At 35.9% G+C, this 22,144-nt stretch overlaps 1 protein-coding gene across 3 annotated transcripts in view; it reads left to right on the top strand.

Annotated features, from left to right (window-relative positions):
- Positions 1-22,144, top strand: part of SMCHD1 (structural maintenance of chromosomes flexible hinge domain containing 1) — a 68,547-nt gene that overhangs the window by 8,126 nt on the left and 38,277 nt on the right. The window contains exons 1-19 of one of the 3 annotated variants that reach the window (XM_062488292.1): positions 2,939-3,328; positions 3,766-3,927; positions 5,456-5,477; positions 6,557-6,639; positions 6,748-6,878; positions 8,442-8,556; positions 8,709-8,828; positions 11,317-11,483; positions 13,652-13,745; positions 13,994-14,204; positions 15,038-15,155; positions 15,243-15,426; positions 15,966-16,163; positions 16,247-16,360; positions 16,787-16,893; positions 17,155-17,237; positions 17,390-17,503; positions 19,709-19,786; positions 19,882-20,001. In XM_062488292.1, the coding sequence (XP_062344276.1) occupies positions 3,272-3,328; positions 3,766-3,927; positions 5,456-5,477; positions 6,557-6,639; positions 6,748-6,878; positions 8,442-8,556; positions 8,709-8,828; positions 11,317-11,483; positions 13,652-13,745; positions 13,994-14,204; positions 15,038-15,155; positions 15,243-15,426; positions 15,966-16,163; positions 16,247-16,360; positions 16,787-16,893; positions 17,155-17,237; positions 17,390-17,503; positions 19,709-19,786; positions 19,882-20,001 (2,278 nt within the window). In that variant the 5' untranslated portion in view covers positions 2,939-3,271. Of the gene's footprint in view, positions 1-2,938; positions 3,329-3,765; positions 3,928-5,455; positions 5,478-6,556; positions 6,640-6,747; positions 6,879-8,441; positions 8,557-8,708; positions 8,829-11,316; positions 11,484-13,651; positions 13,746-13,993; positions 14,205-15,037; positions 15,156-15,242; positions 15,427-15,965; positions 16,164-16,246; positions 16,361-16,786; positions 16,894-17,154; positions 17,238-17,389; positions 17,504-19,708; positions 19,787-19,881; positions 20,002-22,144 lie in introns of those variants that run through there. The other 2 variants (XM_062488282.1, XM_062488301.1) reach the window with 2 other exon arrangements.

Genomic DNA, 22,144 nt, shown 5'->3' with positions numbered 1-22,144 from the left:
CCTTTTCCGAACTCATCTTCTGTCATGCACCATTCTTTCCCCATTCTTAGTCTAGTTTATCCTTACTCTCCCAATGCACACAGCATGGTCAATCCCAATTCCTTTGGTCAGGCAACAGGTGATGTGAGATGTCAGGGCATGTACATGGTTTTATTGTGCTGCTCTTGCTGATTGTTTTTTTTTTTTCCTGCTATGATGAATTTGACATAGGTTACAGCTCCATAGGAATAGGAGGACTGAGAGGAAATTCTGTGCCCTGACATGGATTCTCCATGGGCCTCGATACCTTCAGGACCATCCTTGCTCTGGTGTGGAGAGCGTCCTTTCAGACAGAATGTGTCTGTCCCTGGCAACATCTCCTGATGCATCTCCTCTGTTCCTTCTCACTTGTCTCTTCTATTTCCTCCCTGATAAGTTAGAACAGAAACATCATGCACCCTTCTGGTGGAAATCTGGGTGAAGAGTGAGCTCTTTCATGGATTTGAGAGCTATCTGGAGCTGGCTATGGCTGTCTCAGGGGAATTGATTGATTCTTCTCACACTGGTGACCCCAACAGCTCTCTAGCATCAAAGCCTGGCAGGTATACTCAGCATGCTTCCAAGTGAAATTTAGCAACTAATTTGGTTTTCAGTCAACAACTATGGGTGCTTTCCCAGAATATTAAAAATTTCTTTTAATCTATACTTTTCAGGAGTTAGGTGTCATTTCTATCTTGTCTAGTCACATAACTATTCATCTTTGTACCATTTTAACTCCTGCATTTGCATGTAGCAATAATATGTGACCAGCTGTTTAGGGATCCTTACCTTTTCACATGGCTGCCTTTCTACCTTGTGGATTTATTTGAAGCTTGTCTTTTTTTTTCCCCCAACATCTCTTCTCTTGTATATAAAAAGATAAAAGCTTTCTACTTAGTTGTTTGAACACTATAACCTCCAAACGTGCTTTCACTATGAATGTAGTGTGAAGAGGCATTTCTGAGCACAGTGATTGTATTCTTGAAGTCTTTGACATAACAAGCTTCATGGAGTTGTGTGTCTGGATTATCATAGAATAACTCACAGATTTATATGAATGTGCTTCTGGTTTGTCTCATGAATCTTATCACCTCAGTTGTGTGCATCTTCAGTATTTACTTGGGAAAGGGCACCATGCTGGGCTGAAAAAGACACAGCAGTGAAACGTGAATTTACCAACAAAAGATATCTCTTACATGCACAAGTCTTACTGAGAAATGAAATATTTGACCAAACATTGTCTGTCAGAACTAAATGAAAATCACCGACTGTACAAGTAAATTGCCCAGTAGGTTCACTTGAATTCAAGAATGACCAGCAGCTTCCTGTTCTGGAAATCACATCCACATATTGGCACAGCTGTGCAGCCCCATCACTGCTACCTGGCATAGTGGGAAGAGATGGGACTAGGATAACCAAGAATGTAGGACAGAGGGAGGGAGAAAGTAAAACAAGTAAGTCTTATAAAGAAGTGAAGTATTCAAACTGGGCAATCCCCAAAGTTTACAAAGGATATGGCCTGCTAAACCATGGCAGACGGACAAGAAAAAGCAGTTATCTGCAATTCAGATTGCCAAGTTTGGTGTACCTATCTAGTGGCTTGTGAAGTGGAAAGGACGTGCTGCCAGTGGACACAGAAATGCTGGGTTCACCCTGGAAATTAAAGCATTGCGTGCCAGGCTGTTGGGGTTGGTTTCGTTGAGGCTCACCTGTGGAACAGAGGAGAGGACCAGAAGGGTGAGGCTGCCTCTGCTCCCATAGCAGGCTGCTGTCTTGTACTTGCACTGATCTGAACTTCTTGCTGCCTTAAAGTAAATACTGCACTCTTCATTGGGCTTTGAGAACAGAAGAGCCTTGGGGAGACTGAGAAAACAGGGAAGCTGTAATTGGAGCTGGAGAGAAAGATGCTTATCTGTGCTTTCAAATGTAAAAGTACAATTACTCTACGTTAATCACTGACCTCGAATGGCACAGTAGGGTGTTAGCTTTCTAAAATCCATATCTTTTAACACCTACTTTTCTTGCTCTGAGCAATTTTATAGTTTTTCCTGCACAGGTTTGCTTTGTGGAAATTTGTGTAATATGAGAAGTAAAATTGATCTGAATGTAGAAGAGTTAAAAAACATTGCTTCAGGTTCTGAAGTCAGAAATCAGTCTCTGTGTCATCTGCATTTGTTTCACATGCACCAAGTGCTATGAGAAATTCAACAATATTTCTGATTTTGCTGATGGATAATAACTGTACCTTTAATGTGGTCACAGGGAGAAAGTAACTGAAATATGGAAAGCAGGCTCCTAATGAAACCATAAGTAGTGCTTAAAAATATTTTAATGAATCTGAGTAATAGGGATGGAAAGAGATGTGGGAAATGAGGGCAAGCTGCAGCAGAGAATGCTTATAGCTTCCTTCAGGGAAGAATCTGGTTAAAAGTGCATAAAGCATCTATCTGAGTTGTCACTGCAAGACTGACCAGGGTTGACTTTTGCTTGAGTTTGAGACCTGGAAAGGCGGGAGAAAGTACAGGTATTTATTTTATTATTTTGGGAAAGAGATTCGTGTTGGACATCAGGGTGCAAAAATGAGAGCAAAAGTAGAGGCATTTAAGTGAACATAGAAAGCAGGATAAAAAGTCTAAAGCTACAGTAAACACATTCAAAAGTAGGCATCAAAGTGGCAAAGATTGTTTAGGTTCAGAAGAATAAACTTCAGTGTTTTAACAGTAAAGAATTTTACTGAAAAATCTTTACTATTTTTGTAGATGTATGATACAATTGAAGAATAAAGACTTTAATATCCAATGTTCAGAAATACTAGGTTGGTTTGGTGTCTCAGGAGTGCAGTTAAATATGGGACATATTCTAGATCATAACTATTGCTGTTGTAGTTTCACAGTCAGAAGTAGAGCTGTTCAGTCTTGTTCCTCTGCCCTCAAGGGGATTATCTGTAAGAGTTCTTTCTCCTTAAAATTTCTGTTGCTCACTAGAGTGTATTTTTATTTTATGCAGGTTAAAAAAAAAAATTAAAACTACCCTAGTCTGGACAGATTTGGCTAAATTGAGAAAACAAGTGATCCTAAATTCAGCTGTGTTCTAAGAGATTATGTGATTACTTATCAGTAGCTTGTGACAAAGTAAATAGACTGCACCTTTTGTTTTTGGATTTTTTTTTTAATGAATCCGAATAGTTTTTGGACTACTTAATTATCATAACTAAATAACCTTCAATTTTTGTAGGCATTTGACATATCTTCTGATGAAACCTTTGTTATCACAACAACAAATAGGAAGGAAATTACAGAAGATAACTTCAGTAAGTATCTTAGATGGCAAAATAATTACAGCTATTTCTTATGTTGATCATAAAGGTCACATGATAATTGTGCTTTATGACATGCAATAATTAACTGAAAGTACATATCCTGTAATAGTTTGCCAAAATTGTTTAAAAAACTACTTTCACAAACATGTTTTTCACGAGTTAGTATGATGATAGTTATACTAAGTATTTTCTGTCACAAACTCTGTAAATGGTAGAAAAAAATATGTACATAGTTTTCACCTGAGCAAGCTTGCATTATTAAACTTGGAAATGTGAAAAGACATTAATTTGAATGTTGTTGAATGCTGAACTGGCAATGCCTAGGAAAATACAGAGATGACCTGCAGCTAAACCTGTACTTGTTTTGAGAGAAGAAGTTGCCTGTTGCGGTGCTCTTCAATGTACTTTTTATTTCATCTTCACTGCAGAGGACCTCGTTCAGGATGGAGTTACTTTATATGTGCTACAGTCAGTTGATCAAATGTTGCTTTTGGCAACTAAGGAACGAATTGACTTTCTTCCCCACTATGATACACTTGTCAAAAGTGGCATGTACGAGTACTATGCCAGCGAGGGCCAAAATCCTTTGCGTAAGTACCTGCAAAAGTGATCTTGTGTAAGTGATGTTTATATTAGTATAATGTGGTTATGAGCAGTTCAACTTATAGCTGCTTAAAAATAGTCTTAACTGTAAAAGAAAAATTAACTAAGTTCTTCATACAATTTTTTCTTTTAACAATTATTGAAAATAGCCACCTAAGACTCCAGATTTATAGAGGTACCTTGTCAAATACTTGTCCAAGAACTTTGAGTATTTTAGAAGCAAAATAACTTTAGCTTGAATAATCTTGTGCATGTCACTGAAGTCGGCATTTGTGTTATCAGGTTTTTGTTTCCTGTACTGAACAGTAGACTTTGTGTTTGAATTTCATGAACAGTTTTTGTGTGAGCTACTATAGAATTGTGTGCCCTCCCATCTGGGGTGCTACAGGGCTTAATTTACCAACAAGAGCAAATATTTTTTCATTAAAAAGATTCTGCTTTAATTAGATTTTTATCTAAGTGGTGCATGAAATGTGCAACCAGCATTTTGTATTGTTTTCTTGAATAAATTGCTTTCTGTTTATAGGCTCTCTGAAAATTCTGTCTGTGACTGTGATTACCTTCTCAGTACTATGTACTTCTTAGGTACAGCAGGTTCAAAATGCAAGAAAAAAAATCAAGACTCAAGCATGATTCCATTCTCGTTGCTTTAAAACAACACCAAAAATGTCTATAAATACCAGCTGTATTTTTAAGGACCAGTCTTTCCCCTTTCCTCTTTGTGCACATCATTTGTTCTGTGCCCCAGCAAAGGCACGGTTTGGTTCAGGTTTGGTGTTACCGTGCTCAAAGTGCAGTAATAGCTGAGTCAATGTTGCATCTGTCCCTGTGCGCAGGAATTGCTGTGTGAGGCCACACAGAGCATTCTGTGGAGAACTGTGCATTTATTCCTGCCAGCAGCTATTAGTGGACCTGTTGGCTCTCCAACACAGAGGAACTGACTGGAAATGCCAAGCTGGGCTTGGTCTGTATTGACCACACCCTGTTGGAATTAGATTAAATAGGCAAAGAACTGGAAACCTTGGGGGAAGACCTTTCAGTTGTTTAAGGGCATATTGGATCGATCACAGTGGGCAGCACCCTTGGGGATGAAGGAGTAAAAGAGTGCTTGCAGTTATTTAAATGACCTTTTAGAGCTCAAGAGCTGTTGATTTCTGTGTGGAAGAAATTGGGTGTAGCAAGCAGGAGAATAGCATGGCTGAGTCAAGATCTCCTGGTCAAACTAAAACACAAGAGGGAATTGCATAGGTGATGGAAGCAGGGGCTTGAATACTGAGAATAATATCGGGATATTGCCTGGGAATGTATGGATGAGATCAGGAATGCTAAGGCACAGTTGGAGCAAATTTGGCAAGGGATGTGAGGATGAATAATAAGGGTTTCTACAGACATATTGGAAAAAGATGACAAAAGAAGTTGCACCCTAAATAAATGAAACGTGAGGGGGTCTAGTGGCAGCTGACATGGAGAGGACTGAGGTACTAAACAATTTTTTCCCTGACTTTTCACTGGCAGGAAACTGCAGCTTTGAGTCTGTGTAAGTATAATGCAGCTGATGCTTCTTATATACGACGTCTCTAAGGGCAATGCCTAATCAATTTTGAGTGTTGATGAGGGACCGTTGTTCTTTGATATCAAATACTAAATATGGATCACATAACTGATTCTCAGCTACTTTGTTTGCAATGAAGAAATTTGCAAAAAAGTGCAGGACTGTTTTTATACTTTGTTAACATCTTGAGGGGAAAATGCCAAATGCTTCAGTGTTGCTGTGTTACACTAATACTTAGAGATTTTCTTTTACAAGTCTGAAGTGTGACCAGTGTAAATTGCATTCTGAAGAACTCTGCAAATTGTAGGAAATACGGGTTTCCTCTTTAGAGACCAAATGGAAATATCTGTTCACTAAAGCTGGTCAGTCAGATTGAATTAATCTGAACTTAATGTATTTTTTTCAGATTAAATGCAATTTTCCAGTAAACTTAGGTAGTTTTACTTTAATTAGGTAAGGACTCCCAAGTATGAATGGTTAGAAACAACAGATTTGTGCAAACAGTTTGCCTGACCACTTCTGCTGTGTATTGCCATGAATCTGATAGAACACTGGTTGTATTTACCAGTCACTGAAATCCCTCAACCATTTCTACAATTTTGTTTTTTATAAACAATTAACATTGTCATTTTAGATGTTGCACAAAATTGCAATGCATGTTTCTTCGGTTAATTCATTCTTCCCTCAATATTTTAACATGTCAAAGTCCATTTTTATGTACTTTTTATGTACTCTTATCAATCATAAAAATTAATCCTAATTGTGTAAAGGACAAACCTGTCTTTTGGTAAGGAAATGGTTAGTTTATAATTGTTCTTTCCAGTAATTGTGTTCTTACCACTAAGAGACATGAGAGATTCAGTGATGAAACAAATCATGAAGTCATGTATAAAAGCTTATTTTTTTTTCTAGATTAAATGTTATATGATTTTGATTGTTCTGACAGGGCTTAGGTTTTGTCTGTGTTTAGGTGAAGTGTTATCCTAATTGCTTGGAAGAAACTACTGTAAGTAGGTGTCTGTTTTCTGAGCACTAATAAGGTTATTTTTCTTCAATGTCTTTAGCATTTGCCCTTGCTGAATTGATTGACAATTCTCTGTCAGCTACATCTCAAAATGCTGGTATTCGGAGTATACAGATAAAATTGGTAAGATAGTAATACTTCAATTTTTTTCAGATGTAGTTTGCATTATCCTTTTTTTTTCCCTGTTGCTCCTTGTTGATTTGTGCTGTTTGTTTTTCTTTCCCCAAACAGTTGTTTGATGATTCCCAAGGAAAACCTGCTGTTGCTGTGATTGATAATGGAAGTGGAATGACTTCTAAACAGCTTAACAATTGGGCTGTGTATAGATTGTCAAAGTTTACACGACAAGGTGACTTTGAAAGGTTAGCAAGTTCTAAATATTTCTACAACAATTAGCAAGCTCTGCGAAGGTCCACAAAATACACTTTTAAGACTTAGCTGTATACTAACACTTCTCTAAACCCTGTCATTTTATGATTACATAAATAGATCCACACTTTTTCTAAGTAGGAAATAATCAACCTTTATAACATGAAATTGCTCTTCAGTTATTGTGACACAGTGAATACTTTTTTGTTCTTGGGACCTTTTCTAAGCTGTGTTTTGCTTGCCTGCATACAGTTAGGGGCATGCTGTGTCTTGCAGAGGATTTTTGTACTGTGTTTATATGTTTCCTGAAAACCTGTCAGTAATGCATTAAATTAAGTGTTCTATGTCTGTTAAGATACTGGAATAACAGATAAACAGATACATGGTTTTAGTTCAAGGTTTTTGTGGTTTTTTTTTTTGTTTTGTTGTTGTTATTTAAATCTTAATTTTGTATAATGTGTTACAAATTATACATGAAGATATCTGTTTTTTTTATGCAGGCTACACAAAATAATTGTTTTGCTTTTAAAGAAGAAAGTGGAGGTTTTATGGTGGTTTTTGCTACTTACATGAATTAATGTTACAGTTTTGAAGCTGGTCTCAAAAGATGTTCCACCTGTACAGCCAGGCTTAATCCTAGTGTACAAAATTCTACAGAATTAGTTATGTGCAGTTTGTGAGCTTCAGTCACATTTTAAATATCTTAAGCCTTTCACTGTAAATGTGAAGATGAGAATTAGAGCTGCAGTCATAACTGATTTGTCATATGAGCAGGTAGTGTAAAAAGTAATGGGGTTGTGGGAAGTGATGCTATAGCTGGGGAAGGTTTTTCCGCATTGGAAGCGTCTCCAGGTGGAAAATCAGTGTCTTTTAAACATCAGGAGATAAGTGCATAAAAAGTGATTCTGGGTCATTTGTAAAGAAATTCACTGCTTTTTGAAATTGCTGCAGGCAAGTTTAATAACAGAAATGCATAGTCTTCCTAAAAGGCAGATATAAACTGTGGATTGCTGCCACTTAATGGGAGCATAGGTGTAAATTATAGCAGGATACCAGCTACACCTTATTTTCATTTGGGACTGCTGTGATTTAAAAATAAATATTTGTCCTAAACTAGATAAGACTGTTCAAGGTGACTTAAAAGACATGGAATTTCACTACTGATAGCATATGTCATCTTTCCAAGTCTGCATTTAATGGTTGGTATTACTTCCCACTTTGACTTACTTTTATGAAAGGATGCTGTCAGAAAGATCAGGCTTGCTTTGTGAGCCATTTTCATTTGATTAAGATTTGGTTTGTGAGAAGAGGCAGAAATGCTTTATAAGATGAGTTAGGAAAATATATTACTTTGTTATCATCCTTTTAAAAGGAGTACATCAAGAATTTCAGGCACTTAGATTTTAATGCTGCAGTTTTAAAAGGTATACTGTGAAGGATTTTTAACAAAATGCCAGGAGGAATAATTTCATAGAAGCTCTAGATCAGAAGTGTCTTTGGGTTTTTTAATTCCTTTTGTCTTGAAAAAACTTTATTAAAGACAATTTTATTCTCAGTGATCATTCGGGGTACGTACGCCCTTTGCCAGTGCCTCGTAGTTTAAATAGCGATATCTCGTATTTTGGAGTTGGAGGCAAGCAAGCAGTGTTCTTCGTGGGACAGTCTGCCAGAGTAAGTTAATGTCAGACTTCAATTTTATTTTAGAACTTTTGCACACAATCAGATTGTTACTTCCTAACTTCTAATTGCAGCATTAAAGTATTTTATTTTGTTAATTTTAAGTATTATTTTGGTTTTAAATGCTGTTTCTTTAATAAAATTAGATGATAAGCAAACCTGCAACATCTCAGGATGTTCATGAACTTGTCCTTTCTAAAGAGGATTTTGAAAAGAAGGAGAAAAACAAAGAGGCAATATATACTGGATTCATTCAAAATAGAAAGGTAAATAGCCTTAAGATTCTTGCATTTATAAATAAAAGCGTTTCCCATGTTAATGTGATTTAACTGTGTAATATTCCTGTAATACTTATCTGGGGATATCTTCATCTTACTGAATAATTTACACCTTGGGAGTGTAAAAGGGATTAACTGAGAACTTGAAGACACTTTATCATAATGTTATTTTATGTGATGCTTTTTCCTCTTTTCAGTTAAGGTTAAATGACAGAAATGCTTTATGGTTTTCTATGTCAGGTTAACAAAAATATTTTAAAATACTTGTCTAAGCTCAGCAAGTTTTTTTGTTGTGTATTAAACAAAAATTATTTTTTTCTGAAGCAGTAAGGAACAAATTAGGGAACCAAATCGTATTTGTTTACAAATATTAAGACTAACCTGCATATGGGAGAAAAGTTCAGCCAGACCAGCAAAACTCATTTGTTTTACAAATATTCATCAATTTTGTAAAATAAATGAACTCTTTGGCTGAAAACTGAGCTCAGCAGTCCTGATGCTTTTTATGAAGAAAAAGAGCTGAAGTAAAATAGCATTAAGATAAGGAGGGAGACTGTTCCTTGGACTTTTTGAGGCTAGGAGGGAAAGGCAAACATGTAGCTAAGTGTGTAGATGGGTGGTGTGTATGACAAGGTAGTCAGACCTTGGGCCCGTATCTAGTGGGTTATGTCAGTGTTCTTGGTGTTTTCTATGGATGAGAAAGGAGCAGGAGGTAAACATCATGCCAAGGAAGTGGTGCAATTAATTGTTTGAGAAGCTGTGGTAATAATATAAAATTGAAGCTAAACTGACACTGTTAGAAATGCAAGCAAAGTTCTGTTAGAGTTAAAACCTAACTTGTAACTATCCAAGAGGGAAGAGATGATGTGAAAAACTCAAGTAATAGAAGCGAAGATAATAGAGAAATAAATTAGGTTTAGGATTTTTTTTTTCAAATCATTGAAATACTTAGGCCAGTTCATTATATTGGTATGAAATAAAATGTGTGAATTTGTCTTGTTAATGATTTGAAAAATGGTCTGCATGGCACATACATCAGCAAGAGAATACTGTGGCTGAAGTTGTAAATGGATTGCTAGTGTGAGAAGAGTAATTGAGCCTTTGAGCCATTCAGTTGGTGAAGGAAGTTACTTTTGCAAAAAAATCAAGATGTAATTAGTATGAAATGAAAGGCATTCTAGAGCAAGGCCATAACACTGAAGAGAAGGGGCATTAATAGTATCCCTGCTGGTCATCTTTCCTTGATGTATAATAGGCACCTGTCTCCACTGCAGTCACTTCTCTTGACCATTTAATATTGCAAAGAAGTAAATAATATTCTTCTAGTTGAGATAGATGCTAGGAATGTAGGTTAAGGTGCCATGGGTAGTTTGTCATCTGGGAAGGTAACCAGAGAATTTGGGAGTGATATTTTGGAGTATCTTTCACACTATAAATTTCTTCCGTGCTGTACAGAGTGGCACTTGTTCAGCATCAGTATGCAGCTTGTAGGTTTATTAAATGGCCTGGAGATGAGGTCCAAGCAGCTCTGGCTTTTATTTATTATCACCAATCCCATCACTAATGTAGAATAATCCCTTGTTTGAATTAAATCAGCAAGACTTATGTTTAAAAGAAGCTATGCTGTGGACAGGAAAAAGATATGTAGTCTTCTTTGATGAAAGGTCTCAAAATTGGTTAAATTATCCTATTGGTTAAGGAGAACTCTTTGATTCCCTGGGGGAAGTTAAGTCTTGATAGAATATTGTGATTAACTATTTCACCTAACTATGGTTAGATAGGACATGTCTCCTTTCAGGTAAAATAAGGCATGTGGTTGCATTTAACTACAACATATCTTCTCAGTTGCAGCAATTGTTTGCATTCATTAGACAAATCTTAATCTTTATTTTAAAAACAGCTTTTTTTTCTGGATGTACCAAATGTAAGGGATTACTCACTGGTCCAGTGTGAAGCATGACATCAACCACTGTCTCTGCAGTTTAGAAATCTGTCAAAAGATTAAAGTTCATCCATTCAGGAAAAGACAATCAGTAGTTTCTGGAATCAGAAATCTCTCTGAGATACATGAGTTTCTGCTATAGAAAACAGCCTATCCCTTTAAAAGCCAATCATTTTTTTGGCTTTGTTTTCTTAAAGAGGACTTAATGTCTTGCACACTTCATGCTTCCACTTGATGGATGAGAACATGCATATCACAGAGTGCTACATTAAGCATGATTAAATGTATTTCTAGACTGCACACTTAAAGTGCTGTGATGAAAGTGAGCTGAAAATGAACTGGATCAGTGATGTCACATTCTCAGCTTGTTGACTTTAATTTGGAAGCTTTTATTTTCAGCTTTAATCCTTTGTGATACTTAGCATCATGTGTTCTGTATTACTTTTCTGTTATGTTTTTTAATCCGTTTCAAGTTGATGGAAGTTCAGAAATTCAGTTTACATCCCTGCTCTTATTATTTTACTCTTTTTGTAGCCATCTGATTCTACTCATATCACAAGTGATGATGAAAGATTTCTTCATAATCTAATATTAGAAGAAAGGGATAAAGAGAGTTTCACAGCAGTTGTCATTACAGGTGTACAACCAGATCACATGCAGTACTTGAAAAACAACTTTCATCTTTGGACAAGGCAGCTGGCGTAAGTTGGTGATTTAAAAGATTTGCTTTAAACGTGGGCTAATATCAAAGTCAGATTTATGAACTGCTTCATTTTTGGACTTTGACATTGGCCTTATTCCTGTTAAGGCTGTTGATACTATAGTTAGTCTCCATATCTAACCAATTTTACAGAAACTAACACAACTGAATGGGGCACCCCCAAACAAAGATTTGAACTTGATGATTGATATGTATTTATCCACTCTAATTTTTAATAACTTATTCAGCTTAATGGTGTGTTGCTAATAACTTCATCAGTTACTTTGTTCCACAGCTGCGCTCCTAACCTGGGTACCTAGCTTTGTGCTTGCAGTTTTAAGGGATCTTTTGGTTGACATTTTTTAAACAACAATAAAAGAAAGTACTGCTGCTTCATCCCAGTTTGAGAGAGAAAGATATGACACTCTCTGCTCTGTACTGTAATAATGTCATCAGTGGGCCCACAGAGCCTGGAGATACCTGTGAATAGTTTGGGCTTACCTGTTAAGATGATGGATCCATCTGTGAATGTAAACTGAAATACAAAGTCATAGACCAATTTTGAAATTTGGCAAACTATAGAAATTTGTTTTCAGACTATGATTTTACTTCTGTGGTGCCTATAATCTGATAATAATAGGTATACTTAAAAAGAGTATTAATGTAAAAAAATAAATAATACCTTACTGTGAGACACATCATTCAGTGTTGCACATAAGAATGGTTTCAGCAACAAGTTTTTTAGACTCACAAAAATTTAGGATACATCTGCACGCAGAGAATAACTTAGCAGCCTCATTAGCTTCCAGGTGCTCATCAAGTGAACACTCACACATAAATGTGTGTTAATTCTTGCCAATCATCTCTTGAAGTGAAAGAGCTGCCTCTATTTGAGATGGAACCCAGGTGCAATTATTCAAATATATGCCCTGTAGCTGTTACAGTAAAACCAATCATTTAGCCTTCCAGTGCTACACAGTTCTGCATCACTGTTTCTGCTGAAATGGACCTTTTCCCACTGAACACCTCTCCATTCCCTTCTGTCATGCTTTTTGCCACACATGCATGATACCAGTTTCATTCTGTTTTAATGCACTGCAGCACAGCCCTCATTACTTTTGGATGCTTTGAAGTGGAGATGAACTGCTAAAATAACCATGTCTTAAGGCCAGGAGTCTGCCTTTTGAAGTCTGGAAGAAAGTCAGACAAAATACTAAGCAATTTGTACATAGCATAAAGTCCTGAGCAATGAGACCATGAGGAGCTTTTTTTCTGGGAACCAGGATTTCTCATTGGGGGACATTTAGTGCAGTGGATGTCAAAAGCAAAGCAGTTACAAACTTGCAGGTGCATTTGACTTTTGTCATGCATTCAGTCCCCTTGACTAGTACAATCCCATTTTTTTCCAAACCATCCCCCAGAGGTTTAAGGGTTCAGTCTTTGAAGCTGGAAGAACTAGCTAGCTTGCTGAAAAGTTAAAGTAGATGGAACTAAGTTCCCCAGTTTTCTCAGATTGCCTATCTCTGTGAAATTATTTAATAATTATTTAATAATGTCTATCTGACATGTGGATTTTTTTGTAGTATGAGGAAACATGCCAATTAGAAAGCCATGTTTACAACAGAAAAATTATTTCTATTATGCAGTTAACATCCATGACTCCTACCTATATTCAAATTTTTGTAAATAATATAAAGATAGTGATTGTTTGTCACATGTTTCTGTTACTATTAGATGATTGCTATAAAACTGGTATGAGAGACAAAGTGTGGAGAGATTTGTGGCTCTAGTTCTTTCTGATTCCCAGAATACAGAATAATTTATAGTAGTTTTCTTAGTTTATCATTTGGTGTAAAGGACCTGTAGTCGTATAACAATGGTAATTTTTTTCACTTACGCATGGTTTTTCAAATTTGTTTCTGATTATTTTACCCAAAAATTGGTCCTTATGTGCGTGTGCATGACAGAGATAAGACAAGTGAAAAGGAATCACTCCCTTTAATTAGTCTTTTGTATCAGATATATGTTGTCAAGGAGTTGATTTATAACAGTTCAATGAACCAGTTATATTTTAATAAGTAAAAAAGCTTATTTAGAAATTTTTTAGATTCTATGTGCAATTTTTAAATTTCGCTTGCTGGTTTGAATTTTTTCTGAAATGTATTTCAGACATATATATCACTATTATATTCATGGACCAAAAGGAAATGAAACTAATGCTGTAACAAAAGAAATAAGCCCTTTCAACAACATTGACATTCAGGTAAGAGATTTTTATATGTGTTAGTCAAAAGTCCTCTTAGATGGCACCTTATTTCATTGTGTGCCTGTTTCTCTGTAATCATGCGTTTTAAGATAAAGCATTCAATATATGTATATAGTTTAATTTTTTTAATAATTCTGTTTATCATTGCAGTGTAGGAACTTATTCCTTTGCTAACAGTCAATTGTCAAAGTGCTTATTACTGTCTTTTGCTCTAAGGAAAATCAAGTCGTATTCCTTTTTTCCAGATTTCAATGTTTGAAAAGGGAAAAGTACCAAAGATGGTCAATCTGAGGGAGATCAAAGATGACATGCAGACATTATATATAAATACTGCAGCTGATAGTTTTGAATTTAAGGCACATGTTGAAGAAGAAGGTATAGTTGAAGGCATCATCCGATACCATCCCTTCCTTTATGATAAAGAAACGTACCCTGATGATCCATGTTTTCCATCAAGTAAGTGAAATGTTTTGCTGCTTGTCAGTCCTATCATAGACAGTCCTACTACTGTAAATATCTTAGTGTAATAAAAGCTAGAACAATTTGAAGTTAAAGTGCAAATTATTATCTGATTTATGTTGTGTCAGAAAAGTTCACATTATTTTGGATGAGCAGATCCTGTGAATAAATTGGCTGTTGTGGTAATTCTTTCCTGTAAACCTGATCTTTGGCATAACACCATTTGATTTCAAATTATAAACTCTTTAATGGAATGTAGTATAGTTGAAACTTCACACTTTCCTGACTGCATCTTTGCTCCAACAAAGTATTAATATCTGAGCAGTTAAAATCAAGAGATTCTAGTATTGAGATACTACAAATGACAACATGTAGTTTGAAGTCTTTAATTTGAAATTTGGTTTATTATTAGTTGTGGTGAGTTTTCAAATGCTAGGGGTTTTAAAATACTTTGTGCTGGTATTTTTCTTTTTTTCCCCTTTCTTTTTTTTTCTTTTCTTGACAAATCCTGAGTTGATTGGGACAAGATTTTATTATACTTGAAGAATATCAGTTGAAAAAGTAATGATCAAATTTGAAATTTTCAAATTTGGTAATATTTTTCTTTACCTTTCTTAGTTTTTCTGCTTGGTATTTCTAAAATAGGAAAAAACTCCTAATATTGTATATCATGAACTTGATATAATGTACATTGTTGCTGAGCTGAACTTAATAATAACAGTAGTGCTTCTTAATTAAGATTCCTATGTGTTTTGATATTGTATTATTTTTTTAAGGAAATACATTCAAGGAGACTGTTTTTTTTGTTTGTTTTGTTTGTTTTACTCAAGGATTAAATGATGATGATGATGACGACTGCTTCATAGTAGAAAAAGGAGCCAGAGGAAAAAGGCCTATTTTTGAATGTTTTTGGAATGGAAGATTAATACCATACACGACTGTGGAAGAGTAGGTGGTAATCTGTTTGTACAGTGTCTTTCAATAATGTAAATCTCTTTATATAAAAAAGGATTTTAATTACTTTCTCCTTTTAAGTTTTGATTGGTGCGCTCCTCCAAAGAAGAGAGGATTGGCACCGATGGAGTGCTACAACAGAATTTCTGGTGCGTTGTTTACCAATGATAAGTTCCAGGTCAGCACAAACAAACTCACTTTTATGGATCTGGAGCTGAAGCTGAAGGATAAGAATACTCTGTTCACAAGAATCTTCAATGGACAGGTAATTACTGCATTCTGTTAAGTGTTTCTTCTTGGTGAAGTTCAGTGCACGTAATACAGAAACCTTTACTCACTGGTTTTTTGTTCATGTCTCTCTGGTTTAGTGAGTAGTGAATCTGAATCTTTAAATCTGAAAAATTAAGACTCAGTGTTTTTCCTTCTATTTTCTTAAACAATTACTTTATTTAGTTGTTATATGACAGTTTTTGTGGAAAGATCCTCTTCCTAGAGGAATATGGCTGTTGGGGGAAGCACTTTTTGTTAACTTGAAGTGTAGCTTTCCTAGATTTTTTTAATGTTTTCAAGCTGAATAATCCTTTTTTTTCTTTGTGTCTTTGTTTCTGTTTCTTTGTTTCTTTCTTCTTCTTTTCTATTTGTTCTTTTGTTCTTTTTTTTTGTGTGTGTCTTTTTGGCATTTGGCTTTTTTTTGTTTGAGTACAGTATCTCTGTACTCTTAAAATTGTTCAGGCTTCTGATGGGGTCTGATTCAAGTTTTATAATACGTTGTTAAGATGTACTTATTTTGTTATCACTTTATAGGAGCAGCGAATGAAAATTGACAGGGAATTTGCTCTGTGGCTCAAAGACTGTCATGAAAAATATGACAAACAGATAAAATTCACAGTCTTTAAAGGAATAACTGTACGCCCTGATATACCATCCAAAAGAATGCAGAGCCCTTGGACAACGTATGCTGCAATAGAGTGGGATGGAAAAACATACAAAACTGGACAGCTGGTAAGTTAGTTGAGCCCTATAAAAGGCAGATACTGTGCATTTGATGCAGGAGTAATGTATTAATTGGTGTCTTCTGCTTATAGGTGAAAACTCTTAAGACTCATCCAATACTCTATGGAAGCATTGAGAAATTTTACTTGTATGGAGATCATGATGGGGATATATTTGCCACTGGGGGAGAGGTCCAGATTGCTTTGGTAAGAACAAATACAGAAAGGATTCACACAGCTAGTGTGGATATTAAGTATTTAAGCATAATCACTTGTCTGACATAATTAAATTACATTTAAATAACAGTAGAAAATAAAGTAACTTTTGACCATCACCAGTCTAGAAATACTCAACTTTAGCTTTAATATGAATATATTGAATTATTAATTATTAACAGTCTGATTTATTAAGATTTGTGTATGAAATAAAGTTTCACAGCGTCATTAGTATGTTGTGCGTACATTTTTAACCCTTGTGGTTTCAGCAAATTTTAAAACAGTGCATTGTGGTTTCACCAGGTAGTATTTATTAGCATATTGTATTATGTCTGTTGGCTTGTCTAATCCCTTGATTGGGAGGTCTTTCTTGTACAAAGTCTGGCCATTTATAACTGCACTGATTTTTTATTTCAGGAACCGCAGGCATTGTATGCTGAAACGAAAATTATTCCAATCTCAAAACTTGACAGAACAGTGTCTGACAAAGTTGTTAAAAAATACATTGAGGATGAAATGGCAAGGTAAGCTCTAAGTAATAATTACATAATTGTGGAGTTCCTAATTACAGGTTTTGTATTTAATCAGGAATCAAACAAAGTTCAGTTTTATTCCCAAATGGGGAAGCAGTCAACTGTTTTAGTAGAAAATATAAACCAAGAAGAAATAGCTTGGGGTTTGGTTTTTCTTTTCCTACTGCAAAAATAGCTTCATGTCTATTTAACTAAAGATAAATTGCCCTTTATTTTAACTTACTAAAAAAATGTTCACCTTTTCTTTATTAGACTTCCTGACAAATTATCAGTAACATGGCCTGAAGGAGATGAGTTGTTACCAAATGAAACAAGATTTGCTGGTACACCAATAGGTATGGTTTTTTCTTCCAAATACTGAAACATTAAACACCAATTTAAGAATACATTGTGCACCCTTGTTATAATGACAAGCATACAGAAATCTCTGATCGCTTTTAATCCACAATATATTTTTAATGTCTGTCATTTTTCATTTTAAATTCAGGAGCATTAAGAATAGAAATTCTAAATAAAAAAGGAGAAGCAATGCAAAAACTTCCAGGTACAAGCCACGGAGGTTCAAAGAAACTTCTTGTTGAACTCAAGGTTATTTTGCATTGTGAGTATTTCATTATATTTAATTGTATCTTTATTTTTAGAGTGCATAATGAATAATAAGGTATTTCATTGTAATATATATATAGATCTAAAATACAGATAAGTACTTGATAAATGGATGTGGTAGTTAGACAGTACTCCTTCTGTGCATGTAGCATTTCAAAGCCACTTTTCATGAAATGACAACTGCCTCAATGCCATATATTTAATGTCTTAGTTTGAGCTATATTTCAATTGCATCTTTTGTCGCAAGTAAGGAGGCCCTATCAATTGCAGCCTGTCTACTTAACGTGCATAAGAACATGGATAAAATGCATAGTGTTTCTGTAATTAACATAGTAATTTACATGAGTTGCAGAAAATTAGGGATTAGACTTACTTAGCATTTAATAAATTCCATTTTTTGTGTTATTCACTTGATATTCTCACATTGCATTGTCAAGAATTGTATTCTGTCCGAGGGAGCTGAAAGAATTCAATTTTGTTTTGAGTGCAGAATTGGAACACTAAATTCTCTGAAAACTCCAACTACACACATGTCAAATGTATTTGAAAATTGTAGAAAACTAGAATCTTACTTCTTGCCATACACCATAGGAAAGCGAATTCCTTTGTCTGTTAGGAGTTGTAAAAATACCTTTCTGAAGAACTGAATGATACATGTCACGGAAACCAAATGGCAGTATGCTAGCTACATTTTAGTGTACGTGTCATGAGGCTACACATGGTATTTTAATGGCTCTCATTTATAGGAGCTGGTTGCTGTGCATGACCATTGCCCAGCATAGTGAGCTGGGGCATAAAGAGGTTGGAACTGAACAAAAGGTGTTTATTTAATATAGGTTATCAGATTGTCTCCTATCAGCATGCATGACAAATCAGTGTTTTGCAAGCTTAATGAGGTACAGCATCCTGATGTCAAGCAGGAAGGTCTTGAGAGAGACCTGGTGTTTCTATTGTTCTGTTTTGTCAGGGTTGTTCCTAGGATCACTGAAAAGTCTACCTGCAGACCTTTCATGTCTCCTGGCATGAAAGACCTTTTATGTCTCCTCCATTTATTGATGGAAATTTGTACTTTTAATTGCTTCTGCTGTTTCCTGTGTTAGCTTTTTTCTCTACTCAGTTGAACAATCAGTAGTGTAATCCTCATATTCTTCACCAGAACAATGAATAAGTTCTATAAGTGATGATTTGGGTATGGCATACCTGTCAAACTCAAACCCCTAATTGTGTAAATGGGAGGAATGTGGTTGCACTCCTACAAAGGCCAAGAGCAAATACAACGTGCAAAAAGCTTCTCTTTTTTGAAGAATGGAATACTTGGTAGACTGTACTATGGACTACCAATAGACTTGAGCTATGAGAAACCTGGTCAGTTATTGGAGAGTCGTATAATAAGATTCGATTCAAAACTAGGGTTTGAATTAGGGTTAAGAGAATTATATAGTCTAGTTGACAGCTCTTAGTTTGTCTTATATGCCATTTAATGCATTTCAAGAACAGGGTCTTGAAACAGTTTTGCTTGGCTATAAAACAGTTTGGATTTTGACTGCATTTCTTTTTATTCTGTGTAGTTGTATTACAGTTACATTCTATATTCTGAAGTGTATTTTGGGGGGAAAAAAGTATTAATGCCTTTTGACGCTTCCAACAATAAATCTTACTTCTGTATTTATCTTAGGTTATAGAACCAGTCACTAAAACTGCCTCAGAGTTTGTGCGTTCCATTTTTGTATGTGTCTTAATTCTGCAGAGGTTTATAAAGATGGATAAGACAATTTGGAGTAAAACAGGAATGTTATTTTTTTTTTCAATTGTATGTTCTGTCAACTGCATGTTTTTATCATCGCTCCCGTTTAAGCAGTTTTGCTGTGGTCATTTGTCAGGTTGATCCATTGCCAGCATGGAGTGCAGAGTGCTCATACTTAACAGGGAACATACAGTCAAAGAGCTAATAAAATTCAACTTTACAAACCTGCTACTTTCAGTGCAATGTGCCTGAGGCTAGCAAGTTTTAATTAAAATGGGATTAGACAGGGAACTCTTTTTTTTCTAGCTCTGATCAATGTGTTTAGTTGTAAAGCTGAATTTATGTTTATTAGATGCAGAAGTGATAGTAATATTTAAGAAGTGATACCAGTGCTTGAAAAACTTAAGAATTATGGTGTAAAATTTAGATACATGTACTGAAGTGTTTGTTTTGCAGCACCTACTGAGAATAAAGAAATAATTTCCCATATCAGTCAGCATGGAGGCAAGTGGCCATACTGGTTTAAAAAAATGGGTAAGTTTGCATATTCAATATCTTCTGGTTTTTTATTTTTATTTTTATTTTTATTTTTATTTTTTCTTTCTAATTGTACTTTTATATCTGTTTAGAAAATCTTCAGAAACTTGGTAACTACTCCTTGAAACTGCAAGTAGTATTGAATGAAAGTAATGCAGACACTTATGCAGGAAGGCCTCTGCCATCTAAAGTATTTAAATTTACTATTGTGGGTAAGAGTTCCAATCTTTTTTCCTACTTTTAGTGTTTCTGTTTGATTAGTAGTATATCAAAATTTGTCATGTTCTAGTTGAGAGGTGGTTTTCACCCTTGAAAAGTAGCATTTGTATAACAATTTTGAAGCTTTTCCAGGAAAAAATGTTTTCTTGGTGTCGGTTTTGATCTCACATGTAATGTGTTGGCTCTGCAGTAGGCTGTTTTACCTAAAAAATATAGTCTTGATGGAATCTAAAGCTCCCTGATGTGAACTTTCCCAAATGTACTTAAAAAAACTTCATTAGAATCACCCTTTTTCCTCATGCCGTTGACATAAATATTTTTTCATAAACCTAGTATTCGTTAGGCCAACTTCCATGCATAAACCACAGAAACTCATTAATAAGTCAGGTTACACATTTAAAATAAACATGTTGAAGTTCAAGTATTTTTTTATTTAATTAAGGAAGGATCCTATGAAAAACTATCTTATCATTTGGTTGTAATGGATATGTCTCTTTGGATTTATGATCATAAAATTCTTACTACAGTGTTTACTGGAATACTCACTTCAGAAAGTATCTGCGTGAAAGGAGAGGTGGTGGGGTAGCCCAGGAGTGTTTAGGCTTTGTGGAGCTTGATGATGGTAACAGGTGTAATGTTGAGTATCTGACTAAGAGTGGGAAAGGCCAAGAAGGCAGATACTGTGGTGGGAATCTGTTACAGCCCACCCAGTCAGGATGCAGAGGCTGATTAAATACATAAACAGCTGGGAGAAGGGTCACAATCACTAGCCCTTGTTCTTGTGAGGAACTTTACCTTACCAGATGTCTGCTAGAAGTACAGCACAGCAGAGAGGAAATGGTCTAGGAGATTCCTGGAGGATGTTGAAGAGAACTTGCTGACTCAACTGGTGAGGGAGTCTCATCTCGTTTGTGACCTACGCTTTGTGAGCGGAGAAGGACTTTTGGGTGGTCAGAGGCTGTCTTGAGCATGTAGATCGCAAAAGGAAAGTTTTCTGTGTTTACTGTTCCTGAAGTAAGGAGAAGGGTTAGCAGAACTGCTGCCTTGGAGGGCAGAATTTGGCCTGTTTAGGTGAGTGGTTGACAGAATCCCTTGGGAAGTAGTTCTGAAGGGCAGAGAAATACAGAAAGGCTGGAGGAGGAAGAGCAAAAAGGAAGCTCACAACCTGGACTTCAGGAGAGGACTCTGGCCTCTTCAAAGATCTGCCTGGTAGAGTTCTATGGAAAGAGGCCCTGAACAGACTGAAAGCCCAAGCAAGTTTGTTAATATTCACAGGTCACCTCCAAGCTCAAGTCTGGCTCATCCCGAGGAATAATAAGTCAGACAAAAATTCCTGGAGGCCTGCATGGATGAACTGGCAAAACTCAACACAAGGAAACATACAGAAGGTGGAAATGGGAACAGAGAGCCAGGGAGTAACACAGAGACACTGTCCAAGCAGGCAGGGATGGGGTTTAGGAAAGCCAAAGTGCAGTTGGAATTGAAAATAGTCACTTGCAAGTGATGTCAAATTTAACAAGATAGCCTTTTCCACATCCTGCATATGTAAAGAAGTCTGAGATACTGAAATAGTCTGCCTTAGTATTTACTAGTAAGACAGACCTCAGGAATCCTAGGCCCCAAAGACTGGTGGAAGGTCTGAGGCAAGGAAGATACACCCTTGGTGGGAGATCATCAGGCCAGGGAATACCTAAGCAAACGGGTGATATGTAAGTCCATGGGCCATGATGGGATGTACACATGAGCCAGAGAGAGCTGGCTGATATCCTTGTGAGGCCACTCACACTAACTGAATAATCATGGCAGTTGAGAGAACTGCCTGATGTTTTGAGGAAAGCATCACTCCCAACTACAGAAAGCAGAAGGACACAGAGAGCTACAGGGCAGTCAACTTCATCGCAATTCATGGGAAGGTGATGGAGCAAGTAATCCTAAAAACTATTTCCAGGTACATGAAGGACAAGATCATCAGGAGTAGTTAGCATGGATTCGCCTTCTATGATGAAAGGACTAGCTTTGTAGATGATATCTACCTAAACTTCAGCAGAGTTCTGATCAGTAAGATCCCATAAGATCTTTACAGAGAAAGTCAAGAAGTTTGGTCTGGATGAGGTGAATAAATGAACAGCTGAGCCC

Source organism: Cinclus cinclus, chromosome 1 (genome assembly GCF_963662255.1).
Source record: "Cinclus cinclus chromosome 1, bCinCin1.1, whole genome shotgun sequence".
Classification (NCBI taxonomy): Eukaryota; Metazoa; Chordata; class Aves; order Passeriformes; family Cinclidae; genus Cinclus; species Cinclus cinclus.
Note: the sequence above shows the minus strand (reverse complement) of the source record. Positions and strands in the feature narration are given on the sequence as shown.